Raw genomic sequence first — 16,348 nt, 5'->3', positions numbered from 1 at the left:
AAAGGGTCGCTGAGACTCTCTACAGCCTAACTCAATAGGTCACTGAGGCTCTCAACAGCTTCTCTACAGCCTAACTCAATAGGTCACTGAGACTCTCCACAGCTTCTCTACAGCCTAACTCAATAGGTCACTGAGGCTCTCAACAGCTTCTCTACAGCCTAACTCAATAGGTCACTGTAGCTCTCAACAGTTTCTCTACAGCCTAACCCAATAGGTCACTGAGACTCTCCACAGCTTCTCTACAGCCTAACTCAATAGGTCACTGAGGCTCTCAACAGCTTCTCTACAGCCTAACTCAATAGGTCACTGAGACTCTCCACAGCTTCTCTACAGCCTAACTCAATAGGCCACTGAGGCTCTCAACAGCTTCTCTACAGCCTAACTCAATAGGTCACTGAGACTCTCCACAGCCTCTCTACAGCCTAACTCAATAGGTCACTGAGACTCTCCACAGCTTCTCTACAGCCTAACTCAAAGGGTCGCTGAGGCTCTCAACAGCTTCTCTACAGCCTAACTCAAAGGGTCACTGAGACTCTCTACAACTTCTCTACAGCCTAACTCAGTAGGTCACTGAGGCTCTCAACAGCTTCTCTACAGCTTAACTCAATGTCGCTGAGACTCTCCACAGCTTCTCTACAGCCTAACTCAAAGGGTCACTGAGACTCTCTACAGCTTCTCTACAGCCTAACTCAATAGGTCACTGAGACTCTCCACAGCTTCTCTACAGCCTAACTCAATGTCGCTGAGACTCTCCACAGCTTCTCTACAGCCTAACTCAAAGGGTCACTGAGACTCTCTACAGCTTCTCTACAGCCTAACTCAATAGGTCACTGGGGCTTTCCACAGCTTCTCTACAGCCTAACTCAATAGGTCACTGAGGCAAACCACAGCTTCTCTACAGCCTAACTCAATGTCGCTGAGACTCTCCACAGCTTCTCTACAGTCTAACTCAATAGGTCACTGAGACTCTCCACAGCCTCTCTACAGCCTAACTCAATGTCGCTGAGACTCTCCACAGCTTCTCTACAGCCTAACTCAATAGGTCGCTGAGACTCTCCCCAGTTTCTCTGCAGCCTAACTCAATATGTCGCTGAGGCTCTCCACAGCTCACAGCCTAACTCAATATGTCGCCGAGGCTCTCCACAGCTTCTCTACAGCCTAACCCAATAGGTCGCTGAGACTCTCCACAGCTTCTCTACAGCCTAAATCAATAGGTCACTGAGGCGAACCACAGCTTCTCTACAGCCTAACTCAATGTCGCTGAGACTCTCCACAGCTTCTCTACAGCCTAAATCAATAGGTCGCTGAGACTCTCCACAGCCTCTCTACAGCCTAAATCAATAGGTCACTGAGACTCTCCACAGCTTCTCTACAGCCTAAATCAATAGGTCGCTGAGACTCTCCACAGCCTCTCTACAGCCTAACTCAATAGGTCACTGAGACTCTCCACAGCTTCTCTACAGCCTAAATCAATAGGTCGCTGAGACTCTCCACAGCCTCTCTACAGCCTAACTCAATAGGTCACTGTAGCTCTCAACAGTTTCTCTACAGCCTAACCCAATAGGTCACTGAGACTCTCCACAGCTTCTCTACAGCCTAACTCAATAGGTCACTGAGGCTCTCAACAGCTTCTCTACAGCCTAACTCAATAGGTCACTGAGACTCTCCACAGCTTCTCTACAGCCTAACTCAATAGGCCACTGAGGCTCTCAACAGCTTCTCTACAGCCTAACTCAATAGGTCACTGAGACTCTCCGCAGCCTCTCTACAGCCTAACTCAATAGGTCACTGAGACTCTCCACAGCTTCTCTACAGCCTAACTCAAAGGGTCGCTGAGGCTCTCAACAGCTTCTCTACAGCCTAACTCAAAGGGTCACTGAGACTCTCTACAACTTCTCTACAGCCTAACTCAGTAGGTCACTGAGGCTCTCAACAGCTTCTCTACAGCTTAACTCAATGTCGCTGAGACTCTCCACAGCTTCTCTACAGCCTAACTCAAAGGGTCACTGAGACTCTCTACAGCTTCTCTACAGCCTAACTCAATAGGTCACTGAGACTCTCCACAGCTTCTCTACAGCCTAACTCAATGTCGCTGAGACTCTCCACAGCTTCTCTACAGCCTAACTCAAAGGGTCACTGAGACTCTCTACAGCTTCTCTACAGCCTAACTCAATAGGTCACTGGGGCTTTCCACAGCTTCTCTACAGCCTAACTCAATAGGTCACTGAGGCAAACCACAGCTTCTCTACAGCCTAACTCAATGTCGCTGAGACTCTCCACAGCTTCTCTACAGCCTAACTCAATAGGTCACTGAGACTCTCCACAGCCTCTCTACAGCCTAACTCAATGTCGCTGAGACTCTCCACAGCTTCTCTACAGCCTAACTCAATAGGTCGCTGAGACTCTCCCCAGTTTCTCTGCAGCCTAACTCAATATGTCGCTGAGGCTCTCCACAGCTCACAGCCTAACTCAATATGTCGCCGAGGCTCTCCATAGCTTCTCTACAGCCTAACCCAATAGGTCGCTGAGACTCTCCACAGCTTCTCTACAGCCTAAATCAATAGGTCACTGAGGCGAACCACAGCTTCTCTACAGCCTAACTCAATGTCGCTGAGACTCTCCACAGCTTCTCTACAGCCTAAATCAATAGGTCGCTGAGACTCTCCACAGCCTCTCTACAGCCTAAATCAATAGGTCACTGAGACTCTCCACAGCTTCTCTACAGCCTAAATCAATAGGTCGCTGAGACTCTCCACAGCCTCTCTACAGCCTAACTCAATAGGTCACTGAGACTCTCCACAGCTTCTCTACAGCCTAACTCAATGTCGCTGAGACTCGCCACAGCTTCTCTACAGCCTAACCCAATAGGTCACTGAGACTCTCCACAGCTTCTCTACAGCCTAAATCAATAGGTCACAGAGGCGAACCACAGCTTCTCTACAGCCTAACTCAAAGGGTCACTGAGACTCTCTACAGCCTAACTCAATAGGTCGCTGAGACTCTCCACAGCTTCTCTACAGCCTAAATCAATAGGTCACTGAGGCGAACCACAGCTTCTCTACAGCCTAACTCAATGTCGCTGAGACTCTCCACAGCTTCTCTACAGCCTAAATCAATAGGTCACTGAGGCGAACCACAGCTTCTCTACAGCCTAACTCAATGTCGCAGAGACTCTCCACAGCTTCTCTACAGCCTAACTCAAAGGGTCACTGAGACTCTCTACAGCCTAACTCAATAGGTCGCTGAGACTCTCCACAGCTTCTCTACAGCCTAAATCAATAGGTCACTGAGGCGAACCACAGCTTGTCTACAGCCTAACTCAATGTCGCTGAGACTCTCCACAGCTTCTCTACAGCCTAAATCAATAGGTCACTGAGGCTATCCACAGCTTCTCTACAGCCTAACTCAATGTCGCTGAGACTCTCCACAGCTTCTCTACAGCCTAACTCAAAGGGTCGCTGAGACTCTCCACAGCTTCTCTACAGCCTAACTCAATAGATCACCGAGGCTCTCAACAGCTTCTCTACAGCCTAACTCAATAGGTCACTGAGTCTCTCAACAGCTTCTCTACAGCCTAACTCAATGTCGCTGTGACTCTCCACAGCTTCTCTACAGCCTAAATCAATAGGTCACTGAGGCGAACCACAGCTTCTCTACAGCCTAACTCAATATGTCGCTGAGACTCTCCACAGCTTCTCTACAGCCTAAATCAATAGGTCACTGAGTCTCTCAACAGCTTCTCTACAGCCTAACTCAATATGTCGCTGAGACTTTCATCCGCTTCTCTACAGCCTAACTCAATAGGTCACTGAGACTCTCCACAGCTTCTCTACAGCCTAACCCAATAGGTTGCTGAGACTTCCATCAGCTTCTCTACAGCCTAACTCAATAGGTCGCTGAGACTCTCCACAGCTTCTCTACAGCCTAACTCAATGTCGCTGAGACTCTCCACAGCTTCTCTACAGCCTAACTCAATGTCGCTGAGACTCTCCACAGCTTCTCTACAGCCTAAATCAAAATGTCACTGAGTCTCTCAACAGCTTCTCTACAGCCTAACTCAATATGTCGCTGAGACTTTCATCAGCTTCTCTACAGCCTAACTCAAAGGGTCACTGAGTCTCTCAACAGCTTCTCTACAGCCTAACCCAATAGGTTGCTGAGACTTCCATCAGCTTCTCTACAGCCTAACTCAATAGGTCACTGAGACCCTCCACAGCTTCTCTACAGCCTAACTCAATGTCACTGAGACTCTCCACAGCTTCTCTACAGCCTAACTCAATGTCGCTGAGACTCTCCACAGCTTCTCTACAGCCTAAATCAATAGGTCACTGAGGCGAACCACAGCTTCTCTACAGCCTAACTCAATATGTCGCTGAGACTCTCCACAGCTTCTCTACAGCCTAACTCAATAGATCACCGAGGCTCTCAACAGCTTCTCTACAGCCTAACTCAATAGGTCACTGAGTCTCTCAACAGCTTCTCTACAGCCTAACTCAATGTCGCTGTGACTCTCCACAGCTTCTCTACAGCCTAAATCAATAGGTCACTGAGGCGAACCACAGCTTCTCTACAGCCTAACTCAATATGTCGCTGAGACTCTCCACAGCTTCTCTACAGCCTAAATCAATAGGTCACTGAGTCTCTCAACAGCTTCTCTACAGCCTAACTCAATATGTCGCTGAGACTTTCATCCGCTTCTCTACAGCCTAACTCAATAGGTCACTGAGACTCTCCACAGCTTCTCTACAGCCTAACCCAATAGGTTGCTGAGACTTCCATCAGCTTCTCTACAGCCTAACTCAATAGGTCGCTGAGACTCTCCACAGCTTCTCTACAGCCTAACTCAATGTCGCTGAGACTCTCCACAGCTTCTCTACAGCCTAACTCAATGTCGCTGAGACTCTCCACAGCTTCTCTACAGCCTAAATCAAAATGTCACTGAGTCTCTCAACAGCTTCTCTACAGCCTAACCCAATAGGTTGCTGAGACTTCCATCAGCTTCTCTACAGCCTAACTCAATAGGTCACTGAGACTCTCCACAGCTTCTCTACAGCCTAACTCAATGTCACTGAGACTCTCCACAGCTTCTCTACAGCCTAACTCAATGTCGCTGAGACTCTCCACAGCTTCTCTACAGCCTAACTCAAAGGGTCACTGAGACTCTCTACAGCTTCTCTACAGCCTAACTCAATAGGTCACTGAGACTCTCCACAGCTTCTCTACAGCCTAACTCAATGTCGCTGAGACTCTCCACAGCTTCTCTACAGCCTAACTCAAAGGGTCACTGAGACTCTCTACAGCCTAACCCAATAGGTCGCTGAGACTCTCCACAGCTTCTCTACAGCCTAACTCAATGTCGCTGAGACTCTCCACAGCTTCTCTACAGCCTAACTCAATAGATCACCGAGGCTCTCAACAGCTTCTCTACAGCCTAACTCAATAGGTCACTGAGGCTCTCAACAGCTTCTCTACAGCCTAACTCAAAAGGTCACTGAGTCTCTCAACAGCTTCTCTACAGCCTAACCCAGTAGGTCACTGAGGCTCTCCACAGCTTCTCTACAGCCTAACTCAAAGGGTCACTGAGTCTCTCAACAGCTTCTCTACAGCCTAACCCAATAGGTTGCTGAGACTTTCATCAGCTTCTCTACAGCCTAACCCAATAGGTCACTGAGACTCTCCACAGCCTCTCTACAGCCTAACTCAATAGGTCACTGAGGCTCTCAACAGCTTCTCTACAGCCTAACTCAATAGGTCACTGAGACTCTCCACAGCTTCTCTACAGCCTAACTCAATATGTCGCTGAGACTCTCCCCAGTTTCTCTGCAGCCTAACTTCATATGTCTGAGACTCTCCACAGCTTCTCTACAGCCTCAGTATGTCACTGAGACTCTCCACAGCTTCTCTACAGCCTCAGTATGTCACTGAGGCTCTCAACAGCTTCTCTACAGCCTAACTCAATAGGTCGCTGTGACTCTCCACAGCTTTTCTACAGCCTCAATCAATATGTCGCTGTGACTCTCCACAGATTCTCTACAGCCTAACTCAATATGCCACTGAGACTCTCCTTAGCTTCGCCACAGCCTCACTCAATAGGTCACTGAGACTCTCCACAGCCTCTCTACAGCCTAACTCAATATGCCACTGAGACTCTCCTTAGCTTCGCCACAGCCTCACTCAATAGGTCACTGAGACTCTCCACAGCTTCTCTACAGCCTAACTCAATAGGTCGCTGAGACTCTCCACAGCCTCTCTTCAGCCTAACTCAATGTCGCTGAGACTCTCCACAGCTTTGCCACAGCCTCACTCAATATGTCGCTGAGACTCTCCACAGCTTCTCTACAGCCTCACTCAATATATTGCGGAGGCTCTCCACAGCTTCTCTACAGCCTCAGTATGTCACTGAGACTCTCCACAGCTTCTCTACAGCCTCAGTATGTCACTGAGACTCTCCACAGCTTCTCTACAGCCTAACTCAATATGTTGCCGAGGCTCGCAATAGTTTAACAACAAACACTTAATGTGTGGTCAAGACCCTTCAGAGATTCTCTATAGTCTAACTCAATAGGTCGCTGAGACTCTCCACAGCTTCTCTACAGCCTAACTCAATAGGTCACTGAGACTCTCCACAGCTTCTCTACAGCCTAACTCAATGTCGCTGAGACTCTCCACAGCTTCTCTACAGCCTAACCCAATAGGTTGCTGAGACTTCCATCAGCTTCTCTACAGCCTAACTCAATAGGTCGCTGAGACTCTCCACAGCTTCTCTACAGCCTAACTCAATGTCGCTGAGACTCTCCACAGCTTCTCTACAGCCTAACTCAATGTCGCTGAGACTCTCCACAGCTTCTCTACAGCCTAAATCAAAATGTCACTGAGTCTCTCAACAGCTTCTCTACAGCCTAACTCAATAGGTCACTGAGACTCTGCACAGCATCTTCACAGCACAAGTCGACCTAACTCATCTTCTCTACAGCTTAAATGATAAAGGGGCTGATATTTCTGTCTGGCAATGATAATTATGCTTATTTCTAGTGCATGTAAAGTGGGGGCAGTTTTACCAAGGCACTTAACTACTTCTTTTCCTTAATATTCTAGTTTTGAATTAATAAGTTAAAAATACAAAAACCTAAGGTTATTGTGATCTGAGAAGGATGGAAATGCAGCAATTGGCTATTTGTCCTGGAACTGTACTAGTGAAGACACAGATTGATCCTATCATAACTTGTGGACTCCACGCTCTCTTGCACGCAGAGGTGACGAGACCCACGTGCATGAGAGTCATTTGTAGACATTCTTGTGTAAGTGGAGTGGTTGTTTTAAGTGCTTGTTTTTACAGACAAAGTCCCCCTGATTCAAAGGTGCATGTGTGTCAACGAGGAGCTGATACTCACCGTCTTGTCCAGCAGTTTCTTCTGAATCAGCTTCAGCATCGTCTGCAAAGGGTAAAGAAGAGGCATGAAGGGCGAGTGTAGTCTCAAAACATTCGTCTGCTGAATGAAGTCCTCTTAGCCCGACATGAAGAGGCCTCAGCTTTGAGATCCCCCTCGACGTTACAACCCCAGTGCAGATGTGTAATCCTTCAGCATCACACCAACTGACCTTTAAATAACTACCATCATCACCTTAAGGCAGACAGTGCTTTAGCTCCAGCCTCTCTTACAAAGAGGTCCTGCTACCATGCTGGAGTAAGCTAATCTATGCCTGCGTAGAAGTAGGACCATTTTTACATATGCCCTCGATTAGTACTAATTACTTGGTGAAGGAGGGTCAACACCAAAAGAGAACCAGCTCCTCACGTGCACAGCTGCATTGCTTTCCCCATCTCTAAACACCTCTCCCCCTTCCCACTGCACGTACTCATCTCCTGAGCCCCTCACCATTCTCACACTTCTTTGGACCCCTCCCAGCCGGGTAGCTGTATGTGTGATGTGTCTTGCATATACATTTGCCCTCGTTGTAGACAGATATGTGCCTCCTCTCTTTAAATCTCACATAACTTGCTCTACCTCTCACATATTAAAATCCGCACATCACATACCCAGCTCCATCCTTTTTCACATCCCCTGCTCCAGCCCTCACATACTCTGCTGTAAAACCTCTCACATAACCTGCCCCAACACTCTCATATCCAGCTCCTCGACTCACAGCTCCTGCTCCAGCTCTGACATACTCTGCTGCATGCCTTCTTGACCACCCTCCTCCAACACTCTCACATTTCCTGCTCCATCCCTCACTCTGCTGCATAACCTCTTACATAACTTGCCCCAACACTCTCATATCCAGCTTCCTGACTCACAGCTCCTACTCCAGCCCTCACAAACTCTTCTCCACACCTTTCAGATACTACGTTGCATGCCCTCTCTCACACCCTGCTCCTAAGCACCTCACACACAGCCCCTCTCACCTACCATGACAAAGCCCATCTTGCCCACAGCCTCCTTGTGGTCATTGTCCACCTGGCAGACCAGGGCATTGCAGAGGTGGACGGCGATGCGCTGGATGGATTCATCCTGGCGGGTGAGGTTCAGGATGTTGAGTAACAGCTCATTCACACGGCGGTACTGGAACTCCAGCTCGTCCGGGATGCTAAAGTTACACAGCGTCAGGCAGCAGTTCCGTTGCACCTGGGGGTGGAAGCAAAGAGCTGGTTGGGCAACATTGGGGCAGGAGCTCAGGGATTGAAAGCTTCTATCTTCTGGAGACTCCACTGTGGTACTGGCATCCTAGTCTGGCACCGGAGGACCTGACCGGTACCAGAGGAGCACACAAATTAAATACATTTGACAAACAGCTCCACTGTGTGACTATGTTTTAAAGAACGAAAGCAAGCAGGGAGGAGTGAGAAGGTGCTGAACATGGAGGCTGCATTCTCTGGGAGCTCCCCCAGGAGGTCTGACAGACAGACTCTCATATTTCCAGATGGAAATACCATCCATGCCAGTGATTGGGCTGGATAAAAGTCAATGGGCTGCTGCTTTAGCCTGTCAGGAGGGCAACGCCCCTCCCTCTGATGGAGAAGGAGGCCACTGATATGGATAACCGGAGTCCTTGAGGCATGGTGGCTCATGGAAGCCACTGACTGTCCCTACAACTGGGACTTAAAAAGGCATCTGGCCACCATTCCGAGACTCTGAGTGCAGCTATTCTGCTAGCCAGTGCTTGAGCCGAGTGTAGCAAAACACTAGATGGAGGTGGGCCACCAGGCCCTGGTGATGTGCGCGAGACACACTGTCCCTGCCCTGACGAAAGAGGTGGGATTGGGTTCAAGGTGCTGGACACAGAATAACCAGCATGTCCTCTTGGGCCTGCTAGAGACAGTCCCTGTAGACCGAGCAGAGAGGGGGGGGGGGGGGGGGGCAGTGAGAGGGGAGAAGCTGCACTTTTGGGGTTTTTGGGTGACAATCGCAATGAGGACATCTAATGGGGTTAGCTGCCCAATACAGAGAAATCATGAGGGGCAGATTTTAGTAAGACCTTTATGCAAAATAAAGGCTGACAGACATCAGCTCTCCACACAATGCGCTTATTCTGGACCACAAATACCATACTGGGGATAAACGCCAGCAAGGGGCACCTCCAAGTGACACGGATGCCAGGAATGCAGTTGGCTTAGCACTGAGCTGATAGCGAAGAGCAAAAGCAAAAGGTGGTGAAGAAGTCGGGTGCCTAGGCCTATGTGAGGCCAGGGGCAGCATTGTCTGATGGCAATAAGCATTGGCAAAGCCAATAGGTTTCACCTTCATTATTTGAGTTCTGAACTTCTGGCATTGGTAATGTTTATTTGCAAAGTATTGTTTAAAAAAGTTAAAGAACAAAACAAAATGTAAGAACAAGAAACATATTTTATGGTATATGAAAGCTATAGATTGCAATGTTTAATATAAATGATATGGTTTATTTTGTAAATCCATACTAATATTATAAAGAGAGAGCCCAAACCTTTGAGGTGGGTAAGGTCAGGAACTACAGCGCCAATCATAACACCCAACACAGCATTGGAAAGGACAGCTTCAACAGATGGACATAGGCTATACAGCAGCCCACCATATACATTATAAGGGGAAAAGAACGTTGTGACGCTTCCTCAAACTGGCTGGACAAGCGGAGGCACATGTTCGGATGAAATGGTCATCTAGCGTTACCGTGTATGCACTGCTCGACTACACAGGTAAAAAAGAACTTTATAGACTTTAATTTTCATCCCAGGACAACTTCCGGGCGGGCCGCTAGTACTGTCTATAGAGCAAACGGTAAACGGATTATAAAGGAATAATGAGGTGGCCACAGTCCGTGTGTCACTGGCTGGAAGAGGAAACCTGCTTGAACTGTGAAATACAGACGTCATTTGGGCTCAGTGGGCCTTTGGTGCACGGTGCCAAAGCACCTGTTGCGCAAAAGAAGCTATGCCCAGGGTTGCTGCACAGGCTAGGGAGGTGAGGGGACGACAGCGGAATGTTTGTGGCGGGGGCCTGAGAAGGAGATGTCTTCTAGGTGGGTTTGGAAGTACAAGATACAGCAGTGAAAGAGCAGGCTTCGTATTTTAGAATGGGTTGGAAGGCCTGCAGGATGGAGTGTCATCGGTACAATACATATAATGCAACAAATGCTGAAAGTATCGTCCAGGACCATAAGCACTGAATGCTGATCCAATGTTGTTGCATTCAGTGGTGGTTAACGGAACATAAGGGGAGACTGAGAAGCCAAGAAGTGGAAAAGGAAGACATTTGAAGGGTGGGGAATTAACCCCTTCGATGCTTGTGACGGAACCTTTCCGTCATCAGTCACGGTTGGGCTGTGCTGATGACGGAATGGTTCCGTCACGGCCACACCCATTAACATAGGGGCCCAGCAGAGCAGGATAATCTCTTTAGCAGCCAAGGTGTTAAAAAAAGCCAACGCTTGGTGTTAGTGGTTGTTTACAAATAACAGAGGTGACAGAAAGCATGACATGCTTGGGGCGAAATCAAATACACACAGGAGAGACAAAAGTTTATCAGGATGGGGGACAAAAGCACAAGTGTGAACTGGCTTGTACTTACAGGAATAGCAAATGCAAGGTTGATGCGTTTTTGACTTTCAAGTATGTGCTGGGAGAATGGTGAAAACACAGAATGAGGAAAATGCATGCACTCTCAGAGTGCTTTTATAAAAATAATCAAAAATCAAAAAAATCAGACACTTGGGGAAGGATAAAAGGAGCCATTCAGAGACAAGGTAAACAGGCTGTGCTCCACAAGAGGGACCATCAGGATATGGTCGGGCTAAAACAGATAAAACTATCAAATAGAAATAAAGAAAATAAAAGTGACAAAACAAAAAGCCAATCGAAAGCACTGGGCGGAGTTGCTTTCCAAGTCGGCTAGCAACATGTCCCCAAGAAGTCTTTCGAAGCCCGACAGTTGTGCTGCCTGGCAGGGTTCAGCCTAAACGGCAAGGAGACATAGTGTCCCAAGAAGGAGAGAGGACCAGAGGGGTAACACAAAAGAAGTAAACAATCAAAGAACGCGATCAAGGCTTTGAGGAACAACAAGAGGTAACTTGGGAGTTATGTTGGCGAACCCAGATGGCGAGAAAGAGAAGACTGAGATGCATTGAGGACTCTGGAGGATGAAGACCCAACAATGGTTGAAGGCCCCCTCCTCAACGCACGCAGGTTAAAACTACAGGTGCAGCTGAGGAATTTTCCATGGTCTTCTTTCGCAAATAGATCCATGCCCTCTCGAGATCGATATGAAAGGAACTTAGAAATCAATCAAACAAGGTTTGTAAAACACAGCTGATCACCAGTGAGGTTATCCAGGCGCTGAGTAGCATCTGTTCAAGGCGCATTAGAAGGTATCTGGTGACAGCATCCAACGCTGAAGTGCTAGAAGATGGACTGCAGTTATTTGGGTGTTGCCGGCTAGCAGCCGGTATCAGATGAACTCCGCTGTGTTCGGAGAGCACATGGTGGAGCAACCCTCTGTCGGGAGAAGGAAGAAGCTCGATGTGACTGCTGGAAAGAAGTACTTGAGAGCATTGATGTGATACTGTTGCTCCGCGGGAGACCACTTTCCCTGTCTGTGTAGGATGTTAGTCTATGAGCGGAATGTGGAGGATGAAGCCAAAAGTCTGATTGTGCATCCATTTTGTACAATATTTAGCACCCAAGCGCCCTTCGTTATCTTGTGCTATGCTGGCAGGTGGATGAAATGTCACCTTCCACCAGGGTGCCAGAATGGTGGGGCCTGAATTGTTTGGTTATTGCTTAGAGGTGGCTGGATCTTTCCCAGATGAAGGCTGTTGTTTGCTACTTGCCTGGGCCTCAGGATGATTTTAGAAACAAGACCTTTGCTTTGCTGTTCTTGTTCGGGGAGCTAGATCCGTTCCTGGGGAACAGGGACTTGTAGATAGCCTCCACCATAACCCTTGAACTGAAGCTTACAGACATCACTTCTCTTACCTGGCCTCACAGGCTTGAGGGTCACACCTTCTGACTTTTGCCTTTCTGATGTAAAAGAATCTGGAAGAAATGGCCCAAGACTTTGTTTTGCACAAGAGAAAAGAAAACAAGTTACTTACCTGTAACTTTGGTTCCCCAGTAATGGTAACTTTCATAGATTCCCATGCTTTGTATCAATCCCCGTTGTCAGCTTGGGAGCCTCGGTAAATAGAAAATGCCATAACAGGATGTACAAAAGAGAAAGTAAGGCCTAGGCCTCATCTCATTTTGTAGCCTATCTACCTCTTTTTGTAAAGGAGACCAAAAATTTGCAACAACCAATCAGATCAGCCTTACCCCATAGAACCCTCCTGAAGAAACCTCAGAGCCTCAGATTTTCGTAGCCGTTGTATCTGCTGGAGGCTGAGCTTTCCCAGGGGAGGAGGGTGGGCGCATGGAAATCTATGAAAGTTACCAATACTGGGGAACCAAAGTTACAGGTAAGTAACTTGTTTTCTTGCACCAGTATTGGAACTTTCATAGATTCTCATGATTGTGTATCAGAGTAGCTAGCAGTAAGCCCTAAAAGCACATTTTGTTACACGAGTATTACAATAACTCAGTATAACCATTTTTATATGGCAATCTTATACATTGTAACAATACATCAGAAACATTATGTGATACAAAATGTGCCATCATAGGAAGGAGGGATAGAAGGGAAAGCTCACCTCTCATTGGCAAAGATTCCTCAGGACTGCTTGTCCTGCTGCCGCTTCGCTCCTTATGAAAGAGTCCAGGCAGTAATGCTTTGTGAATGTACGGGCACTGCTCCATGTAGCCGCCCTACAAATGTCTTTTATAGGAACTTCCGCGTAGAGAGCTGCTGAAGATGAAACTGATCTTGTGGAGTGAGCTCATACTTGTCTCTCCAGCGGCTTTCCTGCCGCTTGGTGGCAATAATGAATTGTACTTGAAATCCAGTGTGAGATTCCTTATTTTGAGAGAGGAAGTCCTTTTCAAGGTGCACTAAAAGCCACAAACAGTTGAGATGATTTTCTAAAATCCTTTGTGCGTTCAAGATAACATTTGAGACATCTCTGGAAATCCAAGGAATGAAGAGACCGTTCTGCAGGGGATGTAGGTCGAGGGAAGAATGACTTTAGAACCACTGGTTCGTTCAAATAGAAATCCGAAGGGACCTTTGGAATACATTTCGGATTGGTCCTTAAAAACACAGTGTCCTTTTTAAACTGTAGAAAGGGTTCTAGAATGGAGAGACATTGCAACTCTCCTACTCTCCTAGCTGAGGTGAGGGCTAAAAGGAGAGCTAATTTCCAAGACAAAAATTTTAAATCCACACTGTGGATTGGCTCGAACGGAGGTCTCACGAGGTGAGCCAGAACCAGATTGAGAATCCAAGCCGGAGGTGGTGGCCGCACTGGAGGAGAAACCCTGAAAAGACCTTTCAGGAATTGCTTGATAATCCTAGCAGACCAGAGAGAAGGACCAGGAGCTGTTCTTCTGAATCTTGAAATAGCCGCCAGATGTACTTTGATGGAAGAATGAGAAAGGCCTGATTTAGCCAGCGATAGAATGTAAGGCAGTATTTGATGAGGAGCTGAAGAGAATGGATGGATGTGTTCCCGATGACACCACAGGCAGAAGCGCTTCCATTTAGCACGATAAGTCTTATTTGTACTTAGTGCGCGAGCTTCAGTTAATATTTCCCTACATTCCTGAGGGATATCTAAGCTGTGTTCAGGAGCCAGGCCTTCAAATGGAGAGAGCTCGGATCTGCATGTACCACTTGTCCCTGGGACATTGTTAATAGAGATGGAATGGGACGGAGGTGAAATGGATTGTCCTGAGAAAGCAGGAGAAGTTCCGTGAACCAGAACTGGCGAGGCCACGCTGGTGCTATTAAGATCATTCTGCAAGGTTCCATCTTTATTTTTCTGAGAAGCCGTGGGATTAGGGGAATTGGAGGAAAGGCGTAAACAAATGCGCCTAACCAAGACATCGAAAGAGCATTCCCAAGTGACCATCGATGGTGATTACTGCTTGCATAGAGTCGGCATTTCCTGTTTTCTGGAGTCGCAAACAGGTCTATTGTTGGAGTACCCCAACGTTGAAACACTTCCTCCAGAATGTCTTGATCCAATTCCCACTCATGACAGGCCGATTTCAGATGACTCAAGGTGTCTGCTGTTGTTTTGAGAGTACCTGGTAAATGCTCTGCTGAAAGAACGACATTGTGGAGAATCGCCCATTCCCATATTTCTTGGGTTCTTTCAAGAGTAGATGAGACCTCATACCTCCCTGCTTGTTTATGTAATGCATGGCCGTTGTGTTGTCCGTCCTGACCAGCACGGTTGCTCCTTGAACCTTCGGCAGGAAAGCCTGCAAGGTTAAGCGAATCGCTCTGAGGTCCAAGAGATTGATATGAAGAAAAAGCTCTTCTGGGTTCCAGTGATTGCTCACCTGGAGGTCCTGTAAAACAGCGCCCCAGCCCTCCATTGAGGCGTCTGTGGTTAGAATCAGATGGGATGGAGCCATCCTGAAAGAGAGGCCTCTTGAGATACTGTCCTTGACAGCTCACAAACCTGCTGCTTTTCTCATGAGAGGAGTGACCTTTATCTTGTCCTCGAAAGAACCTTCCACCTGGCGCCATTGCAAGTCTAGCTGTTCCTGCAGGGGACGCATTCGCATTCTGCAATGCAGAACTAATGGTATGCAGGATGAGATTGATCCTAGGAACGACTTGTATAGGCAAACTGACAGGGATCGTCTCTTTTGTAAATGGTTGGCAGAGGAGATTAGCTTTTTCTGTCTTTCGTCCGATGGAAAAGCCTTGCAGCTTCTTGTATCCAGAATGGAGCTCAGGAACTTGACCTTTCTGGATGGAAGAAAAACGGACTTGTCTTTGTTGAGATGCAGACCCAGGTGATTGAAAAGTTGGATGCAACTTTCGACTGCCTTTGTCGTTGCCTGAGAAGATGGAGCTTCTATAAACCAATCGTCTAGGTAAGGGAAACTTCTAGAGATTGTTTTCTTAGGAATGCTGCTACCGGGGCTAATACCTTCGTGAATATCCGTGGTGCAGATCTGAGCCCGAAAGGCAGTACTTTGAATTGAAAATGGCTCTTGGCTACTGTGAAGCGCAAATATTTTCTTTGAGCTGGGTGAATCGGAATGTGGAAATATGCGTCCTGGAGGTCCAGAGTCGCCATGTTATCCTCTGTATTTAGAAGACGCGAGATGTCTTGAAGAGAGACCATTCGAAAAGAGAGTTTTATGAGATAGGTGTTGAGCTCCCTCAGATCTAAGATTGGGGCGCCACTTTTCCTCCATCTTGTGAATTAGGAAAAATCTGGAATAGAACCCTTTTCCTCTTTGAGAGAGTGGCACTGGTTCTATCGCTCCCTTGGTGAGCAGTTGACAAACTTCAAAACGGAGTAGATGCCGATGTTTTGATTCTGTGGCGCGAGGGGCTCTGGGAGGTGGGAGGTCTTGGAATTCTAATGTATGGCAAAAATTGAACGATATTTAGGACCCACCGATCTGTTGTTATGATCTTCCAGCAATCAAGAAAATGTGTAATCCTGCCCCCTAGTGATGTTACAAGGGGTGAAGGACCAGTAGGCAGAGCCAGGAAGCTGCTATTGGCGTTTAGAAGTATCTCTCCCTTGACGTCCCTGTCTCCCTCTTGAGGATTGGCGAGAGAAAGACGCCGATTGACTTTGTCTTTGAGAGTGCTGAGGCTTGAATGATTGAGAGGATTGTAAATAGGAGGAGTAGCGCTGTTGATAACCTCCCCTATACGTAGAGAAGCCTTTTCCTCTCGCACCCCGGAAAGGTACCTTTCGATATCGAAGTGTGCCCAAAGATCTTGCTGTTTCGGTATCCTTCCTAATGTCCTGTAAA

At 47.5% G+C, this 16,348-nt stretch overlaps 1 protein-coding gene across 2 annotated transcripts in view; it reads right to left on the bottom strand.

The window, feature by feature from the left end:
• Nucleotides 1-16,348, bottom strand: part of ZER1 (zyg-11 related cell cycle regulator) — a 275,316-nt gene that overhangs the window by 83,245 nt on the left and 175,723 nt on the right. For both annotated transcript variants that reach the window (XM_086924883.1, XM_086924884.1), the window contains 2 exons: nucleotides 8,409-8,624; nucleotides 7,392-7,433 (listed from right to left, as the gene is read on the bottom strand). In XM_086924883.1, coding sequence (XP_086781009.1) covers nucleotides 7,392-7,433; nucleotides 8,409-8,624 — 258 coding nt within the window. The remainder of the gene's footprint in view (nucleotides 1-7,391; nucleotides 7,434-8,408; nucleotides 8,625-16,348) is intronic.

The sequence above is a fragment of the Lissotriton vulgaris genome, chromosome 5, assembly GCF_964263255.1.
Source record: "Lissotriton vulgaris chromosome 5, aLisVul1.2, whole genome shotgun sequence".
Lineage (NCBI taxonomy): Eukaryota > Metazoa > Chordata > Amphibia > Caudata > Salamandridae > Lissotriton > Lissotriton vulgaris.
Note: the sequence above shows the minus strand (reverse complement) of the source record. Positions and strands in the feature narration are given on the sequence as shown.